The following is a 22647-nucleotide window of genomic DNA, read 5'->3' as shown; positions in this document are numbered from 1 at the left end:
CCCCCTGCTCAGCGGGGAGTCTGCTTTTCCCTCTCCCTCTGCCTCCTGCCCCTAACCTGTGCTCTTGCTCCCCTACTCTGTCTGTCTGTCTCTCTCTCTCTGTCTCTTTCTCAAATAATCAATACATCTTTTAAGAAAAACCCCTACTTTATTTAAAAAAAAAAAAAGAAATTGTAAGGACTAAATAACACAAGTAAAAGCACAGTGCCTGGCACATTGGAAGGGCTCAAGAAATGAAAGCTGTTGTTTCTCCCACCAGACAGTAAGTTCCTGAAGAACTGGCCTTCATGTCTAATTCATTTTTATAGTCCTAATAACTTGAAACACATTACACTGAAAATAGTATGTGAGTATGTTCAAGTGAATTAATATTTGCCAAGTTTAAGCCATGTGGTGTTTGGGTCTATAATCAGGAAAACAGCTCAAACTTTGAGTCCTTGGATCAAGAATTCTTGAGCTGGTTCATTTCCTTGTTCGCGTTTAGCATTGAGAAGGTTTAGGTGAGGAGCTTTGGATGGAAGTAGAGTCCAAACCTCAGAAAATTGCTGAGGTTGGTTTTCAAATTAGAACCATGAAGGAAAAGGCTCCAAAAGCAGGATGCGTGCACACTAGAAGGATTAGCTTGCGTCTGTGTAGCAGCAGCTCAAATGTGCAAAGTGGCTTTGGTTCATGCGTGCTGGTCACATCAGGATGGATGGGCTCCTTCTCCATTATGCACTCGCCAGTCCCCTGGGAAGATTTTTTCCTGGAACATGGAGACTATCTTGCATCTTGCCTGGAACTCCGTGAAACTGTTGGCAACATTGGGCTCAGCTGGGTGCATCCTGAAACACATTTATTTGATATCAGAGTTGATAGTCCTCTTTTACATTGTGGTTGGGACTCAACTCTCAGTAAGGACCGACAGTGAAGAGGAGTTTCCTCCCTCTCTCGCAAAAAAGTGTTTCCTTGGACAGGACGTAACTCCTGTAACTGATTTGCTCTCCTGGCACAGGGCAGCATGTTGTGTGGTACCCCGAGGCTGGTAAGAAAGGGGACGACTCAAGAATTCCTGGGTGGGAAGGCTTTTCCCTGTGCTTACCACAATTGCTGAAACATGAGGTTTAATAGCCCAAGACTGGTCTATATTTGCATGGAAACTGTGTTTGTGTGGAATTTTATTTTTTTATTTCAAGATGGCCATAATAAGACCCAGACTGTTGAGGAGTCTAATGATTAGAAGCAGCTCCAAAATGTCCCACACAACCATGTTAGGTTCTATTGCAAGATCTTGTTCTCAACGTTCAAAATGCGTGGTGTTCAGCTAGCCACCTCACTAAAGCACTTCTATCCACCTAGGGCCAGACACGTGCATTACGTTAGCCCTTGCCTGGTGCAAGGACTGCCTCCATAACCGGCCGTGGAATTTAAGTAAGGCAGTCTGGAGGGGTGTTGGGAAGGCTCATTTTAGTAACTACTATATTTATGTCCATAATATCACTATTAAATTGGCAAATATGAAGCAGCCTTTAGAGTGGCCCAGCGTATACAGTCACCATTCCTGGATGAGCTGCGTACTTGGAAACAAGGAGTGTAAAGAGGGTTCTTGGCTTCCAGGAATTTGACTCAATGTTTCAATCCATTTGAGTCATGTCCACGATTACACCTGCTTCTTTTGGAGCCAAACCTGCACATTATCACCATTACTCTTCAATAGCACTGAAATTGCGATAATCTATTAAATCTGTCTTTTCCCGTTCTTTCAGTGCCACAAAACAGAATTTCCAGGAGCTTGTGGGAGTGGAATGGGGGTGTTAAAAAAATACATTCTGAGTCACTGCTTGAGGAGCTTTTATTGTATTTTTCCCTCAAGTGATTCAAGTAGTGAAAGTATTATGGTTATAGAACAAGCAAACACTTAAACCGGAAACAATCAGATGGAAAGTCCTCTGCTTTAATGAGAGGTAACTGGTACTCATTTCTGAAGCTATTATCAACTGGGAGTGTGGGATTGGAGAGGCTCTTCCACTAATATAGGTAGTGGTGCTCACAAAAGAACCACTGCTTTCAAGAGAAATGTGGGCACCAGCAACTTGGTGAAACTTGGGCATCATTGCTTCATCTGCATCTTAGGTAAGCAACCAGAGACTCATGTAAATATCAAGACATGGCTTCACTATGCCATAGTATCCCAGTTTGTTATGAGTCATGTAGTGTCACCATCTCAACTCCAGAATGCCCAAGGAGCAAGAAAGAAATTGTGTGGCAGGGGCAAAAGGAATCTAGATCAGAGACTGGCACACTACAGTCCTAGGGCTGACCACCTGTTTTTTGTAAACAAAATTTTACTGGCATACAGCCATGCTCATTCATTTATATATCGAGTATATTTGCTTTCATGCTAGAATGACAGAGTTGAGTAGTTGTGACAGGCAACGTTGGCCCACAAACCCAGAAATATTTACTCTCTGTGTCTTTACTGGAAAATTTTGCAGACCCCTTGTCTAGACAAATAATGAGTCAAGTTATTGGCTAAAGATCTCCAATTCACAATGCCAAGAGAAGGACTGGGTTGGCTTTGGTTGTTGTCATGCACTTTGTAATTTACAAAATCTTATGAGCCAGTACAACTAAAACTCCTATTCACTCCCATTCTCCTTTTGAAGAAGCAATATGGAAAGTAAAATTAGGTCTTGATATATTTTGTATGTTGCCTGGACTTCTAAAGCATTGCTGGATTGCTGAAATGTGCCTAAGTCAATGTCATTTCTCAAAACTTTTAAAAGATGCAAATGTTGGCAACTACTAAAGTATTGGCATTATGCTTGTGTCTGTACAAAGTTCTACAATGCTCAAAACCATGTTTTGTAGCTATAAATGTAGCCCTACTTCAAGTGAAACTCTTTAGTCTAAATATTTTCCCAATCTTTGAAACCAGTTTTAAGAGTCATCAGAAATCTTTAGTTTTAGACACCAGACACATTTCTTAGTTGGGCCTTCCAGTGCCAACATGTTGGACCAATTCAGTAAAACATGCCATAAATTATATGACTGCTTTATTTGAATTACGGGATACTTTCCACAATAGCAGGAATTCTTACCAGGAGTTCAAACATGAGTTCTAGGTTATTATTCAGACAATGGTGATGGATTCAAATCTTGCCTTTGTAACCAGGTTTGGTCAGGGGTATAGTTTATGACAAAGAACAAAGCTAGAAGACCCCAAGTAGTTAAGGGGTTTGCAGTTTCAATAGCTCTGAGTCACACAGCCTTCACAAGTTGGAGGACAATTGGCTGGAACAACTTTGGACTAGTATGTTAGAAGTGATTTGAAGGTTTTGAAATGTCATTAAAGATAGGGCTTATTATTTGATGTTGGTTACAATGAAGGCTAGCTCTTTTCATGTCATTTAAATATATTAGTAAATCATAAATAACATATATGATTATGGACTCTATCTGCAAATGAATCTTAGTAGATATGTGACTAGTCACGGCAGAAAAGCCATTCAGGGTACAGGAGCACACAGCCGTCATCTCTAGACTCAGGTTGCACCACCTGGCTACGTCTACAGATTTAAATGGCTAAAATCCAGTTCTCTACTCATAGCTGTACTTTAGCCTAGAAGAATTTATAAAGCTTGGGATAATAAATTGGGGGAAGAAATGGTGTCCTAGTGAAAATAACACTAAGAATTTAAATACAATTTTTGAGACTTGTGTCGAGTTAAAACATAATAAACCCACTAGGTAAGTCATAAGAACTACACATATATAAGCACAGAATATGAAGTTTTCAGTTTCAATTCAAGTATAATAGGATCATATAGCTGAAGAAAATGTTCATCATTCTATATTTTTTGAAAAATTGGTCTTAATTCTTAAATGGCTCCTTTCTTAATCTGAAAAAGTTCACTAGCCAAGGTATACATCATCACAGAATGCCACTTACAAAACTCTAATTTTAAAGATACCCTTAATTTTCAAAGGACAGTTACACTAGAGCTCACTTTCAGAAAAGATGATTCACCGTTCTAACTTAGGAATAGAAAGGTGAGATCCTTATGGGGGAGGCTCATAAAAGATGTTGTAGGAGAAAAAAATGTTCTCAAATCTTTGGTACAGGAGTGAGGTTGTGGGATGAACATGTCTCTTTTAAAGTAAGGCAGCTGATGCTATAAGTCATGTGGGAAAGGCAGCCTATGTGTTCTGGAGCCAAAATCATGAATGTACATTTTTGTGTGACAGTCCTGCTTGGGGAGCCAGGGTCTAGTTAAAATCTAGCCGGTTAGATGTTCACAAGGGGGAAGTCCAGGGTGTGGGGAACACTTCAAATTACATTCCATGAAGACATTAGACTGTCAGAGCTTAGGAAGGCCTGGTTGTCTGTAAAAAAGGAGGTGGGATAAAGGGCTGTGTAATGCTAGCACATGTCAGCACAAAATAGCTGTGGACACAAATGGAACATATGCAGTTTTTTTAAAGGTGGTATCGAATAGCAGGCGAGCAGCCATCCCTCTCGGCATTTTAGACCTCTTTCTTCTCTCCACTTTGGCTCTTTGTTGAGACACTTCCATCAGGCAAAGTTCCATAGGATAAGCCATTTGAATCTGGTTGTATTTTGTCCAACATTTGTTTCCCTGTGGAGATAACAATCACAAAAAATCCTTTGCTCTCTTAAAAAAAGAATAAGTCTTAATAATAATTTCTCCTCTCTCTAGGCCACATTTCATTCCCTTTTTAAAATACGATGTAGTCTGGGCAGCCCGGGTGGCTCAGTGGTTTAGTGCTGCCTTCGGCCCAGGGCCTGATCCTGGAGACCCGGGATCGAGTCCCACGTTGGGCTCCCTGCATGGAGCCTGCTTCTCCCTCTGCCTGTGTCTCTGCCTCTCTCTCTCTCTCATGAATAAATAAATAAAATCTTTTTAAAAAATACGATGTAGTCACTCTCTCAACAGAAGAAGAGAGAAACATCAGGAAGAAAAGGCCCCGGAACTCCATGTCCCTTGATGGGGAGGGACAATGCACTGTCCCTGGAGAGAGTGGTCTCCCCACCACCCAGGGCCTACTGTGCTGGGCATGGAAATTGGGTTGGATCAGCAGAGAGGTGAACATGCAGCATCCATTCATCTCCACACCCTCCTTCCTGGGGTCCTTTCTCCTTTTCCATGTTTGGTCTAATGCATGTAACAACAAAGAAAAGCAGACTCCCACAGCAGCTTCTAAAAGCTGTTGCTGATCTTCTGGATGGGGCTTTGTGAAATGAAAAATTGCATTAAAAATATGTAAACACTATTTACCATCCAAGTCATTTACAATGCACATCTTTGCCACAAACACCAATTCTTGCTCTTAGCTGATAAGAGGGCTCAAGAAGGAAAGAGAACACAGAATTCCTTGGGTCCTATTTTCTCAGGTAGAGCATCAAGGCTTTAATGGTTTTTACTTCAAAGGCTTGGACCTAACAGAATGGTAGAGGAAGCTGTCAGAATGTCATTACTTCTGTCTAGAAACCTGCAGGTCACCCCAAATCCCTAGCAAAGCCAGAGATATTGGGTGGGCAAGGGAAGAGGTGAGGACACAGCCAGCTGTTTGCTATGCTCTAAACATTGCTTGTTGTCTGTGTGACTACAGTGAGAGTGGAGGACTGCCTACATGCACATGTTGATGGTCAGGATGAAGAAGGCAATGGGGGCAGGGGGAGAAGCTACCCAAGTTCCCATATTCGGGTGACTGTGAAGAACACCCCTTCTGTCCCCACTGTACACAGGCCACTGCAGTCTTCCCCAGGGACTGTTTTCTTTAGCAGCCTAATGCCCTGTCCTTAGAAGTTCCTTCAAAGGCTCCCCAGGCAGCAGGGGACCCCTGCTGCTGGTAGTCATTCCCCACTCTTATCCTCCTTTTTCAGTTTAAGGAACCCCCCAAAAAGACATTTGCAACACCAAATCAAGAAAATGGGGCCAGTGTTCTGTGTAAAACTGACATTCAAATAAATGATTATTAACACTGACAGTTAAAACATTGCCTCTGGTTTCATCGTTAAATAAACGCTTTTCTGAGGATAAGAATTATGTTTTATATTGATTTTAACACCCCAAATAACACCAGCAACTATTAATTTATAAGGATAAAGTTTTCCATCGTAAGTTAAAGAATATACAGTTTTACCAGGAATATTTCCAAAATCAATGTAGGACTGTGACAGATGTTCCTTTTCTCGACTTCTTGTGACCAAAAACACACCAAGGAACGACAGAAAACACCTGTAAGAATAATATTAATAAAGAACACAAGAACACTGAAACAACCTATGGTGTTAAATAACTGAGCCCCATATTCTACATGGTGACATAAATTGCACTGGGTTTGTTTTTCCTGTTTCTCAGGGTAAGCCTTCTAGAATTTGTCTTAATTGCTACAGCCAATTATATTTTTTCCCAGAACCAAGACCTGGGCAGCTTCCAATAAATCTCTGCCCCAGGTTTTTACCATCTGGAGGCTAATTCAGGCTCTAAACCCTTTGGGTAGACACTAGGTCTCATTTTCTATCCATGCATGCCCAGACCTGGCATGCAACATGAGCAAAAAATATATATATTCTTTAATTTTCTAAGAAATTTAATTGTCCTTGGCCATAAGAATAGTCATAGTTTCCTAAAAGTTTAGGCTTACTCAAGTATCTTATGAAATTGAATTTTCAAGCTTAAATGGTTTTCTATGCTGAAAATAGTCTGGGCTCAAGTCTGCATTAATAATGGTCATGTAGAACACCAGATCAAGAAACAGCTAAGCATTAATGGAGTGCCAGCTGTAACCAACAGAAGATCTTACACACTGGTCATATTTTGTCAAAGTTCTGCTCTCTGTTTGCAGGCATGTCAGCAAGGATGCTGACCAAATTTCCAGGAAGGGCTAAAAAGGGCCCAGACACAAGAAAAGGATACCACCAATCTGACGTTATTAGGTCCAAAGCTAATAACCTGCCCCAGACTTAACCTTTTACTCTAGGTGATTCCAGAGGCATCTGTGGTTCCTGAGTGAGTTCTAACCTAGAAATTTCCAAGAGCGAGGTGAGTCTGATTTAGTACAGAAAAGTCATAGAGTAGCTACAATAGCCTGTGGATTTATCTAGACCTTGGCTGGAACTGGAAATCCCCAGGTTCTGAATCTTCAGAGGGAGACCCAAGTTACCAAGTCAAAGAAACGGAGTTCTGTATAGGGTGTTAAATTGAAAACTATGTTTCTTTTAAGAGCTCAGGAAACTAATGTTTCTTATGTTATCTTCCAATTTTATATACCTCAGTACAATGCCAAAAATCCCACATAAAAGTAATAGGATTTCACATTCCTTACTTATGAGACATCTACTCACCCAAAAAAATATATAAATACAGTTACAAAAGCTGCACCAAGGAACTCCTGATAAAATATGATACCTGTAGCAGGAATAAAAGACAAACTTAATTTTAGGGTAAGAAAAAAATATATGTTATATATATATATTTGGAATATAATATATATATTAGTTACACATTGTTTTTCAAATTGTGTTAATGTATTATCTTTTTCTAAGTACAGTTATCCTTAAAATATAAATTCTGTAGCTTAGTTTTAAAATATTTGCATGCCACACTTAAAATCTTCAGTGATTTCAAAAAGAACAGAGATTCATAGACTTAATATCATGTATTATTACTATAAAATCAACACAATTGACATAACTTTTGTAAGTAGATATTTCTCTCTCTCTCTTTTTTTAAAGATTTTATTTATTAATGAGAGACACAGAGAGAGAGAGGCAGAGACACAGGCAGAGGGAGAAGCAGGCTCCATGCAGGGAGCCTGATGTGGGACTCGATCCTGGGACTCCAGGATCATACCCTGGGCTGAAGGCGGTGCTAAACTGCTCAGCCACCAGGGCTGCCCTGTAAGAAGTAGACATTTCTTACCCAGTCTAAGATTTGTCCCACTGGAACATGCAAGAAAACAAAACTCTAGTGACATTTCTCACCTACCCATTTAGGCCAGGGATCAGCAAGCCTGACCTGAGAGAGTCTGAGTAGACTCAGGCCTCTGACACATCATTCCCTTTAGGGCAGCACTAGCCACTCATGCTGGCACTCTTAGCAATGCCATGTGTGTGCTCAGGCACCGCAAGGAACAGCAGCAACTGCCATTCTACCCAGCTCCATCTCTTACTGCCAACACCCTCTCTCCCTTCTCCTTCTTTGGGTCTTCCTTTTTGGGTGAAGGAAAAGTTGGATGTGTTGTTTAATAAACTTTTCTCCTCTTCTTGCTGGTCTCGAAGATTTCTTCTTGGTCTAAGGTCCCAAAGCCTTCAGAGAGTTGTTGTTTTCTTTTAAAGGGTATCTTTAAATAATGTATTATTTGGAATTGAATTGTGTGTGTGTGTGTGTGTGTGTGTGTGTGTGTGTGTGTGTGTGTGAGATATTAGCCTTCCTAGTCATCCGACAAATATTTATGGAGTCCTACGTGCCAGCCACTGTGCTAGGTGCTGCAGATACCACGATGGACAAGACAGAGTCCTCTACCGAGGAGTGCTCTCAGAAGCCCATATCCTCACCTAGAGAATAAGCTTTGTCCAGGAAGAAGCCCAAGTCCAGTTCTAATAAGTATCTGTCCACGGGATGAACATTTTGAGAGCATTATTCCACATTACTGCACACTTCCTTGTAGTTATTTTAATGTTTTCGTGTTATTCTAAGCAGATGCACCATAATATTCATTTCTCTAAGGGCATTTTAAGTGGTTTTGAAATTTTTTTTGCTTTAGTCAAGTAGCAATAAACTTTGTACATATTTCTTTTTTTTTTCTCAGCATCTTAGGACTTTTCTAGTTATTGCTGTTTAAAGCAGATTTTTTTTTAAAGAGTAGAAACATCTTTAAAAAAATTCGTAGTAAAATACAAATAACATAAAGCTTACCATTATAACCATTTTTAAGTTTGCAGTTGTGTTAAGTATATTCACACTGTTGAACAACTAATCTCCAGACCTTTCTCACCTTGCCAAACTGGAAGTCCATACCTATTAAAGGACAACTCTTCATTTTCCCCTCCTCCAGCCTCTGGCAATCATCACTCTACTTTCTACTTCCCATTCCTGTAAGTCAGACTACTCCAAATACCCCATATAGGTGCAATCATACAGCACTGGTCTTCTTATTTCACTCAGCATAACGCCCTCAAGGTTCATCCATGTTGTAGCATGGGTCAGAATTTCCTTCCTGTTTAAGGTTGAATAAAATTTGATTGTATGACATACCACTTTTTCTTTTTCCATTCATCTACCAATGGACATGTGAGTTGAGTTGTTCCCACCTTTTGGCTACTGTAAATAATGCTTCTATCACCCAGGCATACAGGTATGTTTGAGTACTTGTTTTCAATTCTTTTGGGTATGTACCCAGAAGTGGAATTGCTGAACTGTGTGGTAATTCTATGCTTAATGTTTGGAGGAACTGCCATAGTGTTTTCTATAGTGGCTACTTCATTTGACATTCCCACCAACAGTGCACAGAATTTAATTTTTTCCAGATCCTCAGCAATACTTGTTAATTTTTTTCTATCTGCCATCCTAATGGGTACAGGTGGTATCTCCTTGTGGTTTTGACTTAGATTTCTCTAATGATTAGTGATGTTGAGCATCTTCTCATGTGCTTACTGGTCATTTGTACATCTTCTTTGGAGAAATGTCTATTCAAGTCCTTTGCCCATCTTTAGATTGGGTTATTGTTATTGTGGTTATTGTTGCACTGTAGGATCAAAGACTAAAAATATTTTTAAGGTTCTAGATAAAGGCTATGAAACTGAGTTCTAGGAGGGCAGTATCATACCACCCAACTCCACGGCAGCACCTATGATACTGTAGCCTTGCTGGCATCAATTATTGCAGTAAAAAGTATGAAACAGAAACTTTACCAATTTATAGGCAAAATATGGTATGGAATTTTAGTTTTAAGCTAGACTTTTTGATGGGGGCAAAAAGGGAAAGTTAGTCAAGAAGCTTCACCTCATTCCATACTTCAACAACAGCAGATGAATGATCACTCCCAGAAAGCTCCAGCCTCCCTGACTCATCAATTACTTGGTGTGTTGAGTACTGAGATTCCAGCCCTGTTGGTCCTCCTACAAAAGATTCTTTTCAAGGGAACTATATTTTTTTACACATCTTTACAACATTAATATTAACTATTAGGGGACATGTCATGCCTGTAACTCTTTTTGGCCCTATTAATTTTTTTTCTAATAACTCTAGGGCACACAAATATGAAATCTTTTCTTACTTTCTTTTGTCAACAAGCATAAAATGCTTTTAAAAATCAGATGTCTTTGTATATGATCTTTCTCTTTAAAAGTAAGGTTCAATTTGGGGAAATAAAAAAATGCATCAATTACTTTTAAAAACTGCCCACTAGCAGTCGCATTGTTCGCCATGAAATAAGAAAGATGTGCCAATTAGGTAATATTCCTTAATTACTCCCAAAATGCATAAACTTTGCTTTGGCAAATGAACTTCCAATATGAGATGGTAGTAAATATATCCAATAAGCCAATAAACAAGGGCACACAAGGAGTAACCTTAGGAGTGAGAGACCGGAATCTATCATATTTTGGTCTGTACCAATTTTCAAATTTACGCTTTTCTAAGAACACTACTGTGTCATATATATATATATACACACACACACACACACACACACACACACACACACACACACTCACACACATATATTTGGAAATACCAAAGAACTAGAATAGTAAAAAATAGAGGCCAGAGCATCAAAGATAGTAGTTTGTATTCTCATCTGCCTGGCCTTCCATGGAACACTGGATTCAGTGTTGGGCCCCACTCTGATGAAGGCAGTGAGGGACAGGGAAGAAGAGTTAGGACCCTTCCACTGCTTTGATTATCAGAAGGGCTGGCAAGGAGAAGACTCCAGAAAGCAGAGCTAAGATGAGAGTCTTGAATTCACAGTCTCATTTAACCTAAAGATTCCTTGTCTCATTTACTCTGAAAGAAACTTGATTTAATGCCTGGTGTAGGGGTAGAATCACCTAGGTGTAGAAAGCCGAAGCTCACCTGCTATAATGGCACTGGTCGTAAAGAAGACGTGGTTGACCGGCACCACCATTGTTGTGTTGTAGAGTTTTGTAGCTTGATTCAGGAACCTAGAGCAGAAGGCACTTACTGGGGCTTGGGCTTTAAGAGACGCTCAGCAACATGTTAACAGTAACATCAAGAAACTTAAGCTACAACTACAAAGGAAAAGGAAGTGCAGTAAAAGCGCATTTCCAATCAGCAGTCATAGCTCATAGCTTATATGCATCTGATGTATGAGATCAGATGTCAGGTTTTATGGTCTGTTTAAACCAACAACAGTAACAATGAAAAGTAATTAATCATATTCTGAGGCCACAGAAGTTTGAGTTGGAAGCGATTCAAGCTGCTGGACCAGTATCACACCGGAGCTGATTCATTAGGATAGACCCTAGAATCTGTTAAGTATCATATCTGGGGAATAGTATAGCTATCCATTGACATGCCACGTGCCAAGAAAGAAGATGGAGAAGTAAAGGAATGTTTAATATTTCAAAAACAATGCTCAGGACTCCAGCTGCAGAGCACATGTGGGAGCTCAGCTTCTCACTTTGGCCACCAACATGATTCAGTTTCCCACAATGAAGCTGTGCTGCCCTGTCACTGACATCAACTGGACAATTTTAAAAAGCACTAATGCTTAGGTCCTGTCCTGTCACAACTTAAAAAAAATGTTTTGTGGGTAGGCCCGAGTGTGCCTGAGCTTGTGTGCACATGCGTGCCTGTGTGCACACACTTATGTATGAATACATACATGCATGTGGATGTGTGTGTGCGTGTGTATATATATACATATACACACATATCTATATACATACAGATACATGTATATATACATATACAGATATATACAGGAGAACAAACACATCTCCTTTGGTGTTATTTCACTGGGTGGCCAGTCCTACAGTTCCAGTGTGTTCAAGGTAGCTCCAGTGTGGCAGAGGCAGAGCCAGAACAAGGGTGACAGAAATCCGGTATACCTTCAGTTGTACCTGCCTCTTAAATTCATAAAGCTGAGTTGAAAGATAACAATCACTAAACTCCAAAAGATATTCTAGCAGTGCTGATTATCTCAGAAGAAGAAAGGGAGATGAAACAAAGTAGCGAGGGTCAAGCATTAGAAACACACTCATTCTCATAAGGAAATGACAGATGAAACTGCGACAAACCATTGGGTTTCTCCAGTCATTGTCCACATTTCCTTGCAACAGGGCCTATGTCCAACCCGTAACGATTAGACTTGACTGCTAGCTGCCATGGAGAGCACTACTCTCTTCCTGATGATAGGCTCTGATCTCCCAGCTGGCACCGGAATGGTGCTTTTGCATAGATTTTGGGGTAAACAGAAAACTTCCTGGCTGACCAAAGATAGTCTTGCAGGGAAAGGCATAATCATGATGTGAAATGGAGGGGAAGTGAGTGGGGGCAGATGGAGGTGGTGGGGGTGGGGGAAGAACAGAAATTTAAAATGTTCCATGTCACCACAATTAGACCCCAAGAGAAACATAAAACAATCATTCTATGATCCCAGGGGTACAAAGGAAATTCTGGCCAAGGATGCAAAGTTCTGGGTAAAGGATTTCCCTCCCAGCCAAACGTCTGGTTTTGTCCATCCCTGTGCAATTAATGAGCATGAGCTAAGGATGAAGGTGAAGGGTTCAGGTATTTCCTATATTTAGAATGACATCCTAGATGTGGACCTGCCCCTTTGATTTATTGCTAATGACAACCTGCGTATGATGGATATTAATTACCAGCAGAAGAGCATCAGGAAAGTATCAAAGTGCACTTAGCTAGATTACGGCCATACTTTAGAATTCACAAGATATGAAGGCAATGCTTAGTGCAAGCTTATTATTGGACACGAAGGATAAAGCAAGGCATGCTGGCTGAGGACAAGCTATAGACTCTTCACCCTTAGAAATCAGTTACATCAGTTACACCTAATTGTAATGATCAACGGATGCCCATAAAGATGAATGCGCAGAGAAGCACAGGGATGTTGAAAGATTAGTAAGTATGTAGAAGCTAACTTACTTGACTTGGAAAACACAGGATGCTATCATAATGATACACATGATATAGAAGATGGGATAAGTTAGTTGCATTTGATCCATCACAGAAAAAGTGATCATGCCTGAGACTGCTTTTACTGAAATTACAGTCAATGAGGCTGAAAAAGAAAACAAGAAACACAAATAAAATACATACTTGAGACAAAATTACAAATAAATATTTTAAATTTACACAGGAGAGTAGTCGATAACCCAGTTATGCTCTCAGAATGCAGGCTCAGGGGAGGTGGCATTAGGACGTGGCACCAGATATGCAGTAGTGCTGCTGCTCAAAGCTGCGCTGGATTTTGAATTTGCTTAAATCAGCTCTAGATCGGCTGTGAAACTGGGTGCTTTTAATCTTTGCAGCAAGCAAAGCTTAAAAGCTTATTTTTCCAGCCCTAACTGTTGAAAGGATGCCACAGAGGTTATAATCATTAGGAGATGGGAGAGTAGAAAACAGTGAAGCAGAGAGAGAAGAAAAGCCAGATAATCCATGTGACATGAATGGGAAAATAACTATTAAACTAGACTGAAAAAATTTAAAACCAAATAGATGAGAAAACTGGAGTGTGTAAAGCAATTCACTCTGTGAGTTTACTAAGAGTTGTACTGAGTCTACATATGAGCCTTTTTGTCCATAAATGTCTAGAAGCTTCATGAAAAATATTTTTTGACAAAGACAGTAATTGGAAGCAGGACCAGATCTGAGTATTCATTTCTCAGAGTCAACCATAAATCTAAGATGTACATAAGCCGTGTCTATTCTCTATGCTAAAGAGGAACCTGTTCTTAGGAGAACAAATTTTTCATAGGTTACAAATAGCTATGAAGTGACTTGATAAGGTTATAACAGGAAAGCAATGAAGCATTTTCTAGAAACACTGTGTCTCTGTAGGAAGAAAATAGTGTTTTCTTTTTGTTTTAGGTTGTTTAATGTTGCATATAATTCCAAAACTTAGGGATCCCTGGGTGGCGCAGCGGTTTGGCGCCTGCCTTTGGCCCAGGGCGCGATCCTGGAGACCCGGGATCGAATCCCACGTGGGGCTCCCGGTGCATGGAGCCTGCTTCTCCCTCTGCCTGTGTCTCTGCCTCTCTCTCTCTCTGTGACTATCATAAATAAATAAAAATTTAAAAAAAAAAAACAAAACTTAGCTAAAACTTACAGATAGTGAAAAAATAATTTTTACATGAAGTCAAATAACTGTAGGTCAAAGGCAATGTGAAGGAGAAAAATTATCTTTGGTGCTGTTGATCTACCTGGTCATAATATATCTGGCCTTTATTCCTTTTTGACAAAGTATATAGATATATATATGTGTGAGTGTGTGTATATATATACATATATATGTATCTATATACTTTTATATATATATATATAAAATAAAGATATATATAAAGAATAAGTTTAAAATAGCAGCTGATGGCCAATCAGGGAAAGCCTCCCATAATCTCCTTTTCCAAAAAACTGAAAATATATTTTAATTTGAAGAGTACCAGGGTACACTTCCAAATTAGGCATCTTCTTTTCATAATTAACAGAGGAGAACAGGTGATAAATTTTAAAAACAAACCCCCAATCTGAACAAGAGGACCTTACAACCAGGCCTCTCTTCATCTTAAAATGCCTTTTGGGGACGCCTGGGTGGCTCAGCGGTTAAGCGTCTGCCTTTGGCCCAGGGCATGATCCCGGGGTTTTGGGATCGAGTCCTGCATCGGGCTCCCTGTGTGAAGCCTGCTTCTCTTCCCTCTGCCTGTGTCTCTGCTTTCTCTCTGTGTCTCTCATAAATGAATAAATAAAATCTTTTTAAAAAATGTCTTTTGACCTGATCATTTTACATGTTTTCTACAGATTATGACAATAGTCATACCTTAGCTAATCTAGGAATTTTAAATATCTGCAGTGATGTATGTCACTTAATGGTTTAAGTTTATAAGGTTAGCTCTTGAGGGACCTTGGTTTCCTCCTCAAAATTTTGCTTGAAATTAGAACACAATGTGATTATGGTCTTGGGGTCAGAACAGCCAGATTTTCCAAAGGATCATTAATGGGAAAGAGCTGAACACTATTCCATTAGCCTCACAACCTCCGGATTGCCAAGGTTCTTCAAGGTTCATCTAATGCAACTACCATCTGATGTTAAATTATACTTAACTGCAAAACAAAAACAAAACTACACTTCTTTATTAAACAGCTAAACCAACTATTGGTTTGCTCTAATCACTGTATTTTCAAAGCATGTATAATCATCAACTGATTAATCACTCTTTACGTAACTTATGTAACTCTGCACGTTATTTCTAGGCTGTGACAAGGACTGTTTTATTTTTGGGTGGGAGTGTGGTTAATGAGGACAAGTGGCAATACAAAATGTAATGCAGTATCATTCTAATGTATATATAAAAATATAAAGTGTTTATGTATCTTCTATTTTTATATACAGAAAAGAGGCTAGAAAAAATACTAGAAGGAATTACATCAAGATACTCTCAGTGGTTATCTCTAAGCATTGGGATTATGATAATCTTTAAGCTCATTGTTTTAAGCTCTAAAAGTTTATATGTTCCTTTAAGAAAATTCAGAAAAACACAGAAAAGGCTGAAAACAAAAATGAAAATCACCTGCTCTCAACACTCATCCCCAAATCATTTTTAACACTTGGGAATATTTCTTTGTAGCTATTTTTCTGTCTCTAAGTATGGATATATTGTAACATACAAATCATACAATATATACTATTTAGGAACCTATTTTCAATTGCCATTAAGTATTTTCTATGCCATTAAATATTCTGCTAAAGCATGATTTTCTTCAGCTGTGAAGTATGCCTTTGCACAAATACTTACTTTATCTTGGTAATTCTCTATTTTTGCATATTTAGGTTACATCCCTTTTTTTAGTATTAAAAACGAGGCTGTGATGAATATTCCTGAACATAAATCTTTGCATACCACTCTGCCAATTGCCCCAGGAAAATCACCCTAAAGGGGACTTTGTTAACAGCTGCTGTTCTGAAATACACTGTCAAGCTGCCTTCTACAGAGTACCAGTCACACTCCCAGAACACTGAGCGGCAGTGCTCAGTTACATGGATTTTTATATTTTTTCTTGATGAGTCTCTCTGTTTTCTTAATTCTCAATAATAGACATTACAGCGTACCATTTTTACCTGATGTAGCTGACTTGTGTTTGAAATCTGGCCTTCTCAGTTTCCTCCTACTTCATCAATTGCTCCTTCTAGAGACTTGCTCAAATTGCCATCAATGTCTACTTATTAGAGTTATAAATATTTCATTTATTAATTTGGCTTCTGTAATCCAAGTATGCAAAGCAGAGAAGGACCTCCTAGCTTTCCCAGCTCATTCTGCCGGGAGTCCTAAGACTCCTTTAAGAAAGATTACAGCCACAGTCATGGGGAGCCACCCATTAGAAGCCAGAACGCTTTTTCCCCAGTTGCCCTCACTTGCTGTTTTTCCTTTTTAGTCCTTTTCTTTTAAAATCTATATGATTTGGGGGCAGCCCCGGTGGTGCAGCGGTTTAGTGTCACCTGCAGCCTGGGGTGTGATCCTGAAGACCTGGGATCGAGTCCCACGTCAGGCTTCCTGTATAGAGCCTGCTTCTCCCTCTGCCTGTGTGTCTGCCTCTCTCTCTGTCTCTATGAATAAATAAAATCTTAAAAAAATAAAATCTATATGATTTGTATCAAATAAAATATACCAAATTTTTATCAAATATTATATATCAAATAATACGATGTTAACAAAAAAAAATCCACCTGCCTACTGCCTTTCATTCATTTCCAGTGTACGCCTCATACGTGCTTTTAATCACAATGATGGTAGGTACCAGGTTGTGTGCTACGTTTTCATTTAACTTAACACCATACACATTTTTCAAGGCTGCCACATGAGTTTCACAATCATTTTTTCTTGTAAAAGTCATTACTGATCATTGTAAAATACCCAGCCGGCACAGGTAAGTATAAAGCGAAGAGTGGGTGTCTTTTTCTCTTTTCTTATTCTAGTGAGAACACCTCTGGTTTTCATGAATGGGTGTGCTCTAGCTTTTGGGTTAAGAGAAGTATGTTCTTCCAATGTTACAGAAACAGAGAATAGAATGGTGGTTGTCAGGGGCTTGGGGTGGGGGAAATAGGGTGATATAGGTCAAAGGGTCCAAATATTTAGTTTAAGAGGAGCATCTGAGGATCTAAGATACCACATGGTAACTATAATTAATAACATGGTATATTGTGTACTCTAGAGTTCCTGAGAGATCTTAAGCATTCTCACAGCACACACACATAGAAGAGTTAACTATATTAACTATATGAGGTGATATATGAGGTGATAAATGTGTTCATTATCTTGAGCGTGGTAATTACTCTAAAATGTATATGCATATCGAATTATCATGTTGTGTACTTTAAATATGTGCACTATATGTGTGAATTATTTCCCAATAAAGTGAAAATTGTTAAAATGAGAGAAATATGTTTTTAACACACAGATATCTCTATTCCAATTGCATTTCAAATTCTTTATTAGGAATGGATATTAAACTTTAACATGTCTCTTCAGCATCTAGATATTTACATATTTCCTTTTTGAGTCATTATATTAATGACTATATTAATGGATTTCTTAAAGAACAATCCTTTCTTTTTTAAGATTTTATTTATTTATTCTTGAGAGACAGAGACAGAGACACAGGCAGAGGGAGAAGCAGGCTCCCTGCAGGGAGTCCGATGTGGGACTCGATCTGGGATTCTGGGATCACGCCCTGAGCAGAAAGCAGATGCTCAACCACTGAGTCACCCAGGGTCCCAAGAATGATCCTTTCATTCCCATAATTAATTTAGTTAATTAAAAATGTTTACTTTGAGCTCACTGTCCTCAGTTCCACGAAATTATATACAGTGTAACTACAACAGAGATGGTTATGTCCTCAGAACTAATCTGATGTCCCCCATCAGAGGAGTTCATACCGGAATATAAGGATATAAGTAGGGTATGTAAGTATAAATTATTATTCGTGTTTCAAAGAAAAAGAACTGGTTTCATAAAGACCATTTGGTCATGAAGTATGATTTTTTTTTCTGGATTCTACTTGCTCGTCTTTTATTTGAGACTTTTACACATTAATACTCAGTAGTGAAAATAGTTCATGGTGTACTGTTTGGGATCAGTATACTGATTATGTAAAGAAAAAAAAAGGTGAAAGCTTTCTTCTTATGTCCTCAAATAGTTTAAACAACATCAGAATAATCTGTTTCTTAAAGATTAAACGCATTACCATCTAGGTTGAAAGGAAATGTAGTCCTGTCCTGATTCTCTTCAGGATGTAGCTTCTATTTCTTCCACAGCTATTTTCCTTTAAGAATTAGCAGTTTAATCAAGTTTTCATATTTATTTTCAATTTTATCTTGAATTTTGGGTATTTGAGATTTTTCCTTTTTTTTTTTTTGTCTTATGGAGGGTCTATTTTAATGTCTTTTATGGATAGATTTTGGGTTTATTTATCAATCCATTGCTTTTTGGTTCTCTATTTCATTAATTTTTTACCTTTATTAAGCACTCCTTTTTGCTTTCCTCAGCTTTATTTCAGTTTTATTCCTCCCTTTTTGAGTGGAGTGCTTGACTTACATTTAAAGTAATGAATTTCCTTCTGAATATAGCACTAGTCATAAACTATAGGTTGAATAGTAAGTGTTTTCATAATAATTTTAAAAATATATGCTGCAATTAAATCTTGTTTTCTACTAGGGTCCAGCAGTAGTTTAAGAGTAGTGTTAACATTTCCAGATGTTACAGTCTTACTCTTTTCTATTTTTGTTATTATTTTCTGTTTTTATTTCGCTGTGATCTGAGAATGTGGTCTGTACTATTTCAACTTCCTGGAATTTATCAAGGATTTCTCTGTGGCCAATTATATAATTACCTTCTGTGAATGTCACACAGGCACTTGAAAGCAGGTGTATGGCCTGTTTTCAGGATTTAGAGTTCAACACGAGATCAAAATTATGGACTCATTCCTCTATCCTTACATATTTGTCTACTGTGGGATTCAGGAAATTCAACAAAATCCCCTACCCCTGGACAAGCAGAGCAGGACTGACTCTATTTTGGGCTGCACCCGCCTGGTGCTGACCTGCTTATTACTTAGGGCACTGCCCCGCCCTAATCAAAGACCAGGGCACACCCTAACCGGAGATCCGGCTCAGCGGACCAGCCTGACTGTGCAACTTTCTGCGTACCCCATGGGCCACTGGCCCCTATAAAGCTGCTGCCTCTTAGTCTCGGGGTCCAAGTCCCTGCTCCGCTGTGTCGGGTGCACTCGGACCCAGGCTCGAGCTTGTAATAAACCGTCGTGTGTTTGCTTCGGTGTCGGCTCCTTGGCGGTTTCTCGGATTCGCGATCTTGGGCACGACACCCACCCATCTTCCGGGAGCTAAGAGAAGTCTGCTACTCTTCTCATATTCTGCTAATGTGATTTCCAAAAGAGCTGCTGCTCGAGTCTCTGAAGGTCTCCTGGCCGTGCTGTCTCCTCTCCTGACCCCCAGGCCTACCATGATGAGCAGCTAAATACTAATATGGGGCTTCCAGGAGCCCCTGCTGCATTTAATGCTTCTGCCTTGATTTTAATGTAGATAGTAATAGTATGGCCTCTGCTTTCTTTTACTTTCAACCTGAGTTACCTTGTTTTAGATGACACTTAGGTATGAAGCCAAAGTATTTCACAACCAGCAAGACTCTCACAGATCTGACCCTGAGGACACTGGCTGAATCCAATTTCAGAATCTTTTTCAAAATCAACCTGGTAGGAATGATGGCTCAGCAGTTTAGTGTCTGCTTTCAGACTCTGGCTGTCCTGGAGTTCCAGGATCGAGTCCCACGTGAAGCCTGCGTGAAACCTGCTTCTGCCTCTGCCTGTGTCTCTGCCTCTGTGTGTTTCTCGTGAATAAATAAATAAAATCTTAAAAAAAAAAAATCAACCTGGGAGTTTTTCCTGAGGTCCAATTTGGGAATCTTTCCTTATTACTAGGTAAATTTACCCTATCTACATTTACAATCATAATTGGTCTGTATGATGATCTTAATTCTGTTATCTTACTTTCCTATCTAAAATTTCCTTTTTACATTTTTTTTCCTTTTTTCAATATTTTCCTATATAATATGTACATTTTGTCTCTCAGTTTTTTTGCTTTTGTTCCCCTATCTGGTAATTTGGAATGAAACAAATGTAAAGTTCTTTTTTCTGTTCTTTTGATCATCAGCATACTTGAATATAGCATAAATTTGTTTCTATAAGTAACTACCACAAATACAAATCTTCTGATTCAAAGGAGAAAACTAGTTCATGAAATGAAAAGAAATGAAAGCTCCGGCCCTTCCTCAGCATAAGGGCTGCTGCCTGTCCCAATGCTCTAAGTATAATCTACAGTCCTAGCAAACAATACACGATATATGGATCATCTATGTCATCTGCAAAGAAGAGGCAACAGAAGAATCATAAATTTTTAAAAAGGCAATTTTCCAAATGATTAATGAGAACTCCTAGTGTCGACTTACATGAGAGAGTGTGTGTGTGTGTGTGTGTGTTTATGTTTGTTTGTGTGTGTGTGTGTGTGTGTGTGTGTGTGTATAAGAAAGGGGAGGGGAAAGGATAGATTCAAAAATATATAATGGGCTTACAGAAGCTAAAGTTTTCAAATTTTATAAGGTGCCTTCAGAAAAAAAGGGGATGGATCAACAATAAATGAAAAGAATTAAAGAAATGCAGATTTTAAGAAAATCATACTGCTTACATTTATGTTTATTAGCCACATTTTATTAAAGTTTTATAAAAGTAAACAAGATAAGTCTTGATAAATAATCCTTGACACAAAAGTTTCAACTGGAATCATTCATTTGTTCCTCTTTTAATAATTCTCAATTATACACTAAGAAAAACAATCCTCAAGTTGTCAGAGAGCAAATAAAATTACCAAGAAGTAAAAACTCTTACATATGTTTTTAAAACAACTAAACACACCAATTTTAGCCATGGACATGCCAAATTTTATTTGCATATTTGAGACTAGGTTTCTTTCTACAGATCAGAGTTGAAAAGTAGAAATAATGAGAAAGGAATACAATGCTCAAGTCCTCTCCTTCCAATCTCTTTTCTGACTTTGCCTGGCTAGATTAGAGAATTAGGAAACAAAACGTGTCCTTACCGAGAAGTGCCACCAGGGTTAGCAGAATCACCATGTGCTTCACTTCCTTTCTCTTATGGAAATACAGCAGAATGCAGAAAATTAATATTTCTAAAATCTAGAAATGAAAAAGATGAAAAAGTAAACTATAAATTATTTTGTACAAAGTCTTCAGGATGCCACGCTTCTCTGATTTTGCAACAGTTCTCCTGTGAGAGCTGAGGGTGACTGGCATTCCTAAGGACAATTATAAACATAGGGGAACAATATAAGGATCCTCAGCCATTCAGACTAGGGCTCTAACCTCACCTACATGCCAGTGACCTTGAGATCAGCAACTCCAGTCTCATTTATCCAAATACCTTCTAGACATTTCCATATACACATTTAATAGCCGTATCACACAGATATGGACAATGCTAAACTCCTGAGTGCCTTCCTTCCCTACATATCCTTCCTGGGGCCTTCATCCTCAAAATGAATGGCTCAACACCTACCTCCCTGCACCAGCCAGCAAATCCTTCCTTTCCCCTACTCCCTGCTACCCTCTCTCTAACCAATTCGTTTTTGATTCTACTCTTGCCTCTACAATCCAGCCATTCAGTAGCCAGAGGAATCATTTAAAAGCACAATTTGAATAATGAGATGCTATTCATAGAGAAGATATGTGATATACATATAAAGTGGGTGCCCTGCTGCACCCTGCAGCCAGCGAGAGAGAACCTACCAAGACCTGTGAAGCCTCTTCCGTGCCACTCCCCAATTGCACTCTGTTCCTGGTAGGATCTCCCCAGCAACCACTACGATGAATTTGTGTGTTTACTATTCACTTTCTTTATAGTTTACCACCTTTTATGTATCCTCAAACCACACTGTTTATTTTTGCATCTGTCTGGACTTTATATATGCAGAGTCATACTTGCTTTCACTTACTTGCTTTTTTTCACTCTGTTTATGAGATTTATCCAGGATGATACATGTAGTAGAAATATATATTAAATCCAGTCATTCCTTTGTTCAAACCTCCTGTGGTTTCCTATCACATTAAGGATAAAATCCTGGATGGCCAACCTGTGCCAGCCACAGATGCCCCACCCCCACCCCGACCCTCATCCCATTTTCTGCAAAGCTCAGATTGCTCCTGCCTTTGGACCTTTGCACTAACTGTTGGAGTTCCTGGAATACTTCCCTGACCTCCCTACAATGCCTCCTTCCAGTCACTAAATTTCAGCTTAAAGATCACCTCCTCCGAGATGTGTTCTGACCACTCTGATCTAACAGAGCCACCATTCATCTACT

The 22647-nt window shown here is 39.1% G+C and overlaps 1 protein-coding gene across 2 annotated transcripts in view; it reads right to left on the bottom strand.

The window, feature by feature from the left end:
- Positions 1–642: 642 nt before the first annotated feature.
- The window catches only part of NIPAL2 (NIPA like domain containing 2), a 76798-nt gene continuing 54793 nt past the window's right edge, over positions 643–22647 (bottom strand). The window contains exons 6-11 of one of the 2 annotated variants that reach the window (XM_072734233.1): positions 21370–21466; positions 13137–13272; positions 11082–11170; positions 7352–7415; positions 6148–6242; positions 643–824 (exon numbers count right to left, since the gene is read on the bottom strand). In XM_072734233.1, coding sequence (XP_072590334.1) covers positions 760–824; positions 6148–6242; positions 7352–7415; positions 11082–11170; positions 13137–13272; positions 21370–21466 — 546 coding nt within the window. In that variant the 3' untranslated portion in view covers positions 643–759. Of the gene's footprint in view, positions 825–1813; positions 4620–6147; positions 6243–7351; positions 7416–11081; positions 11171–13136; positions 13273–21369; positions 21467–22647 lie in introns of those variants that run through there. The other variant, XM_072734234.1, reaches the window with a different exon arrangement.

The sequence above is a fragment of the Vulpes vulpes genome, chromosome 13 (genome assembly GCF_048418805.1).
Source record: "Vulpes vulpes isolate BD-2025 chromosome 13, VulVul3, whole genome shotgun sequence".
In the NCBI taxonomy this organism is placed as follows: Eukaryota; Metazoa; Chordata; class Mammalia; order Carnivora; family Canidae; genus Vulpes; species Vulpes vulpes.
Note: the sequence above shows the minus strand (reverse complement) of the source record. Positions and strands in the feature narration are given on the sequence as shown.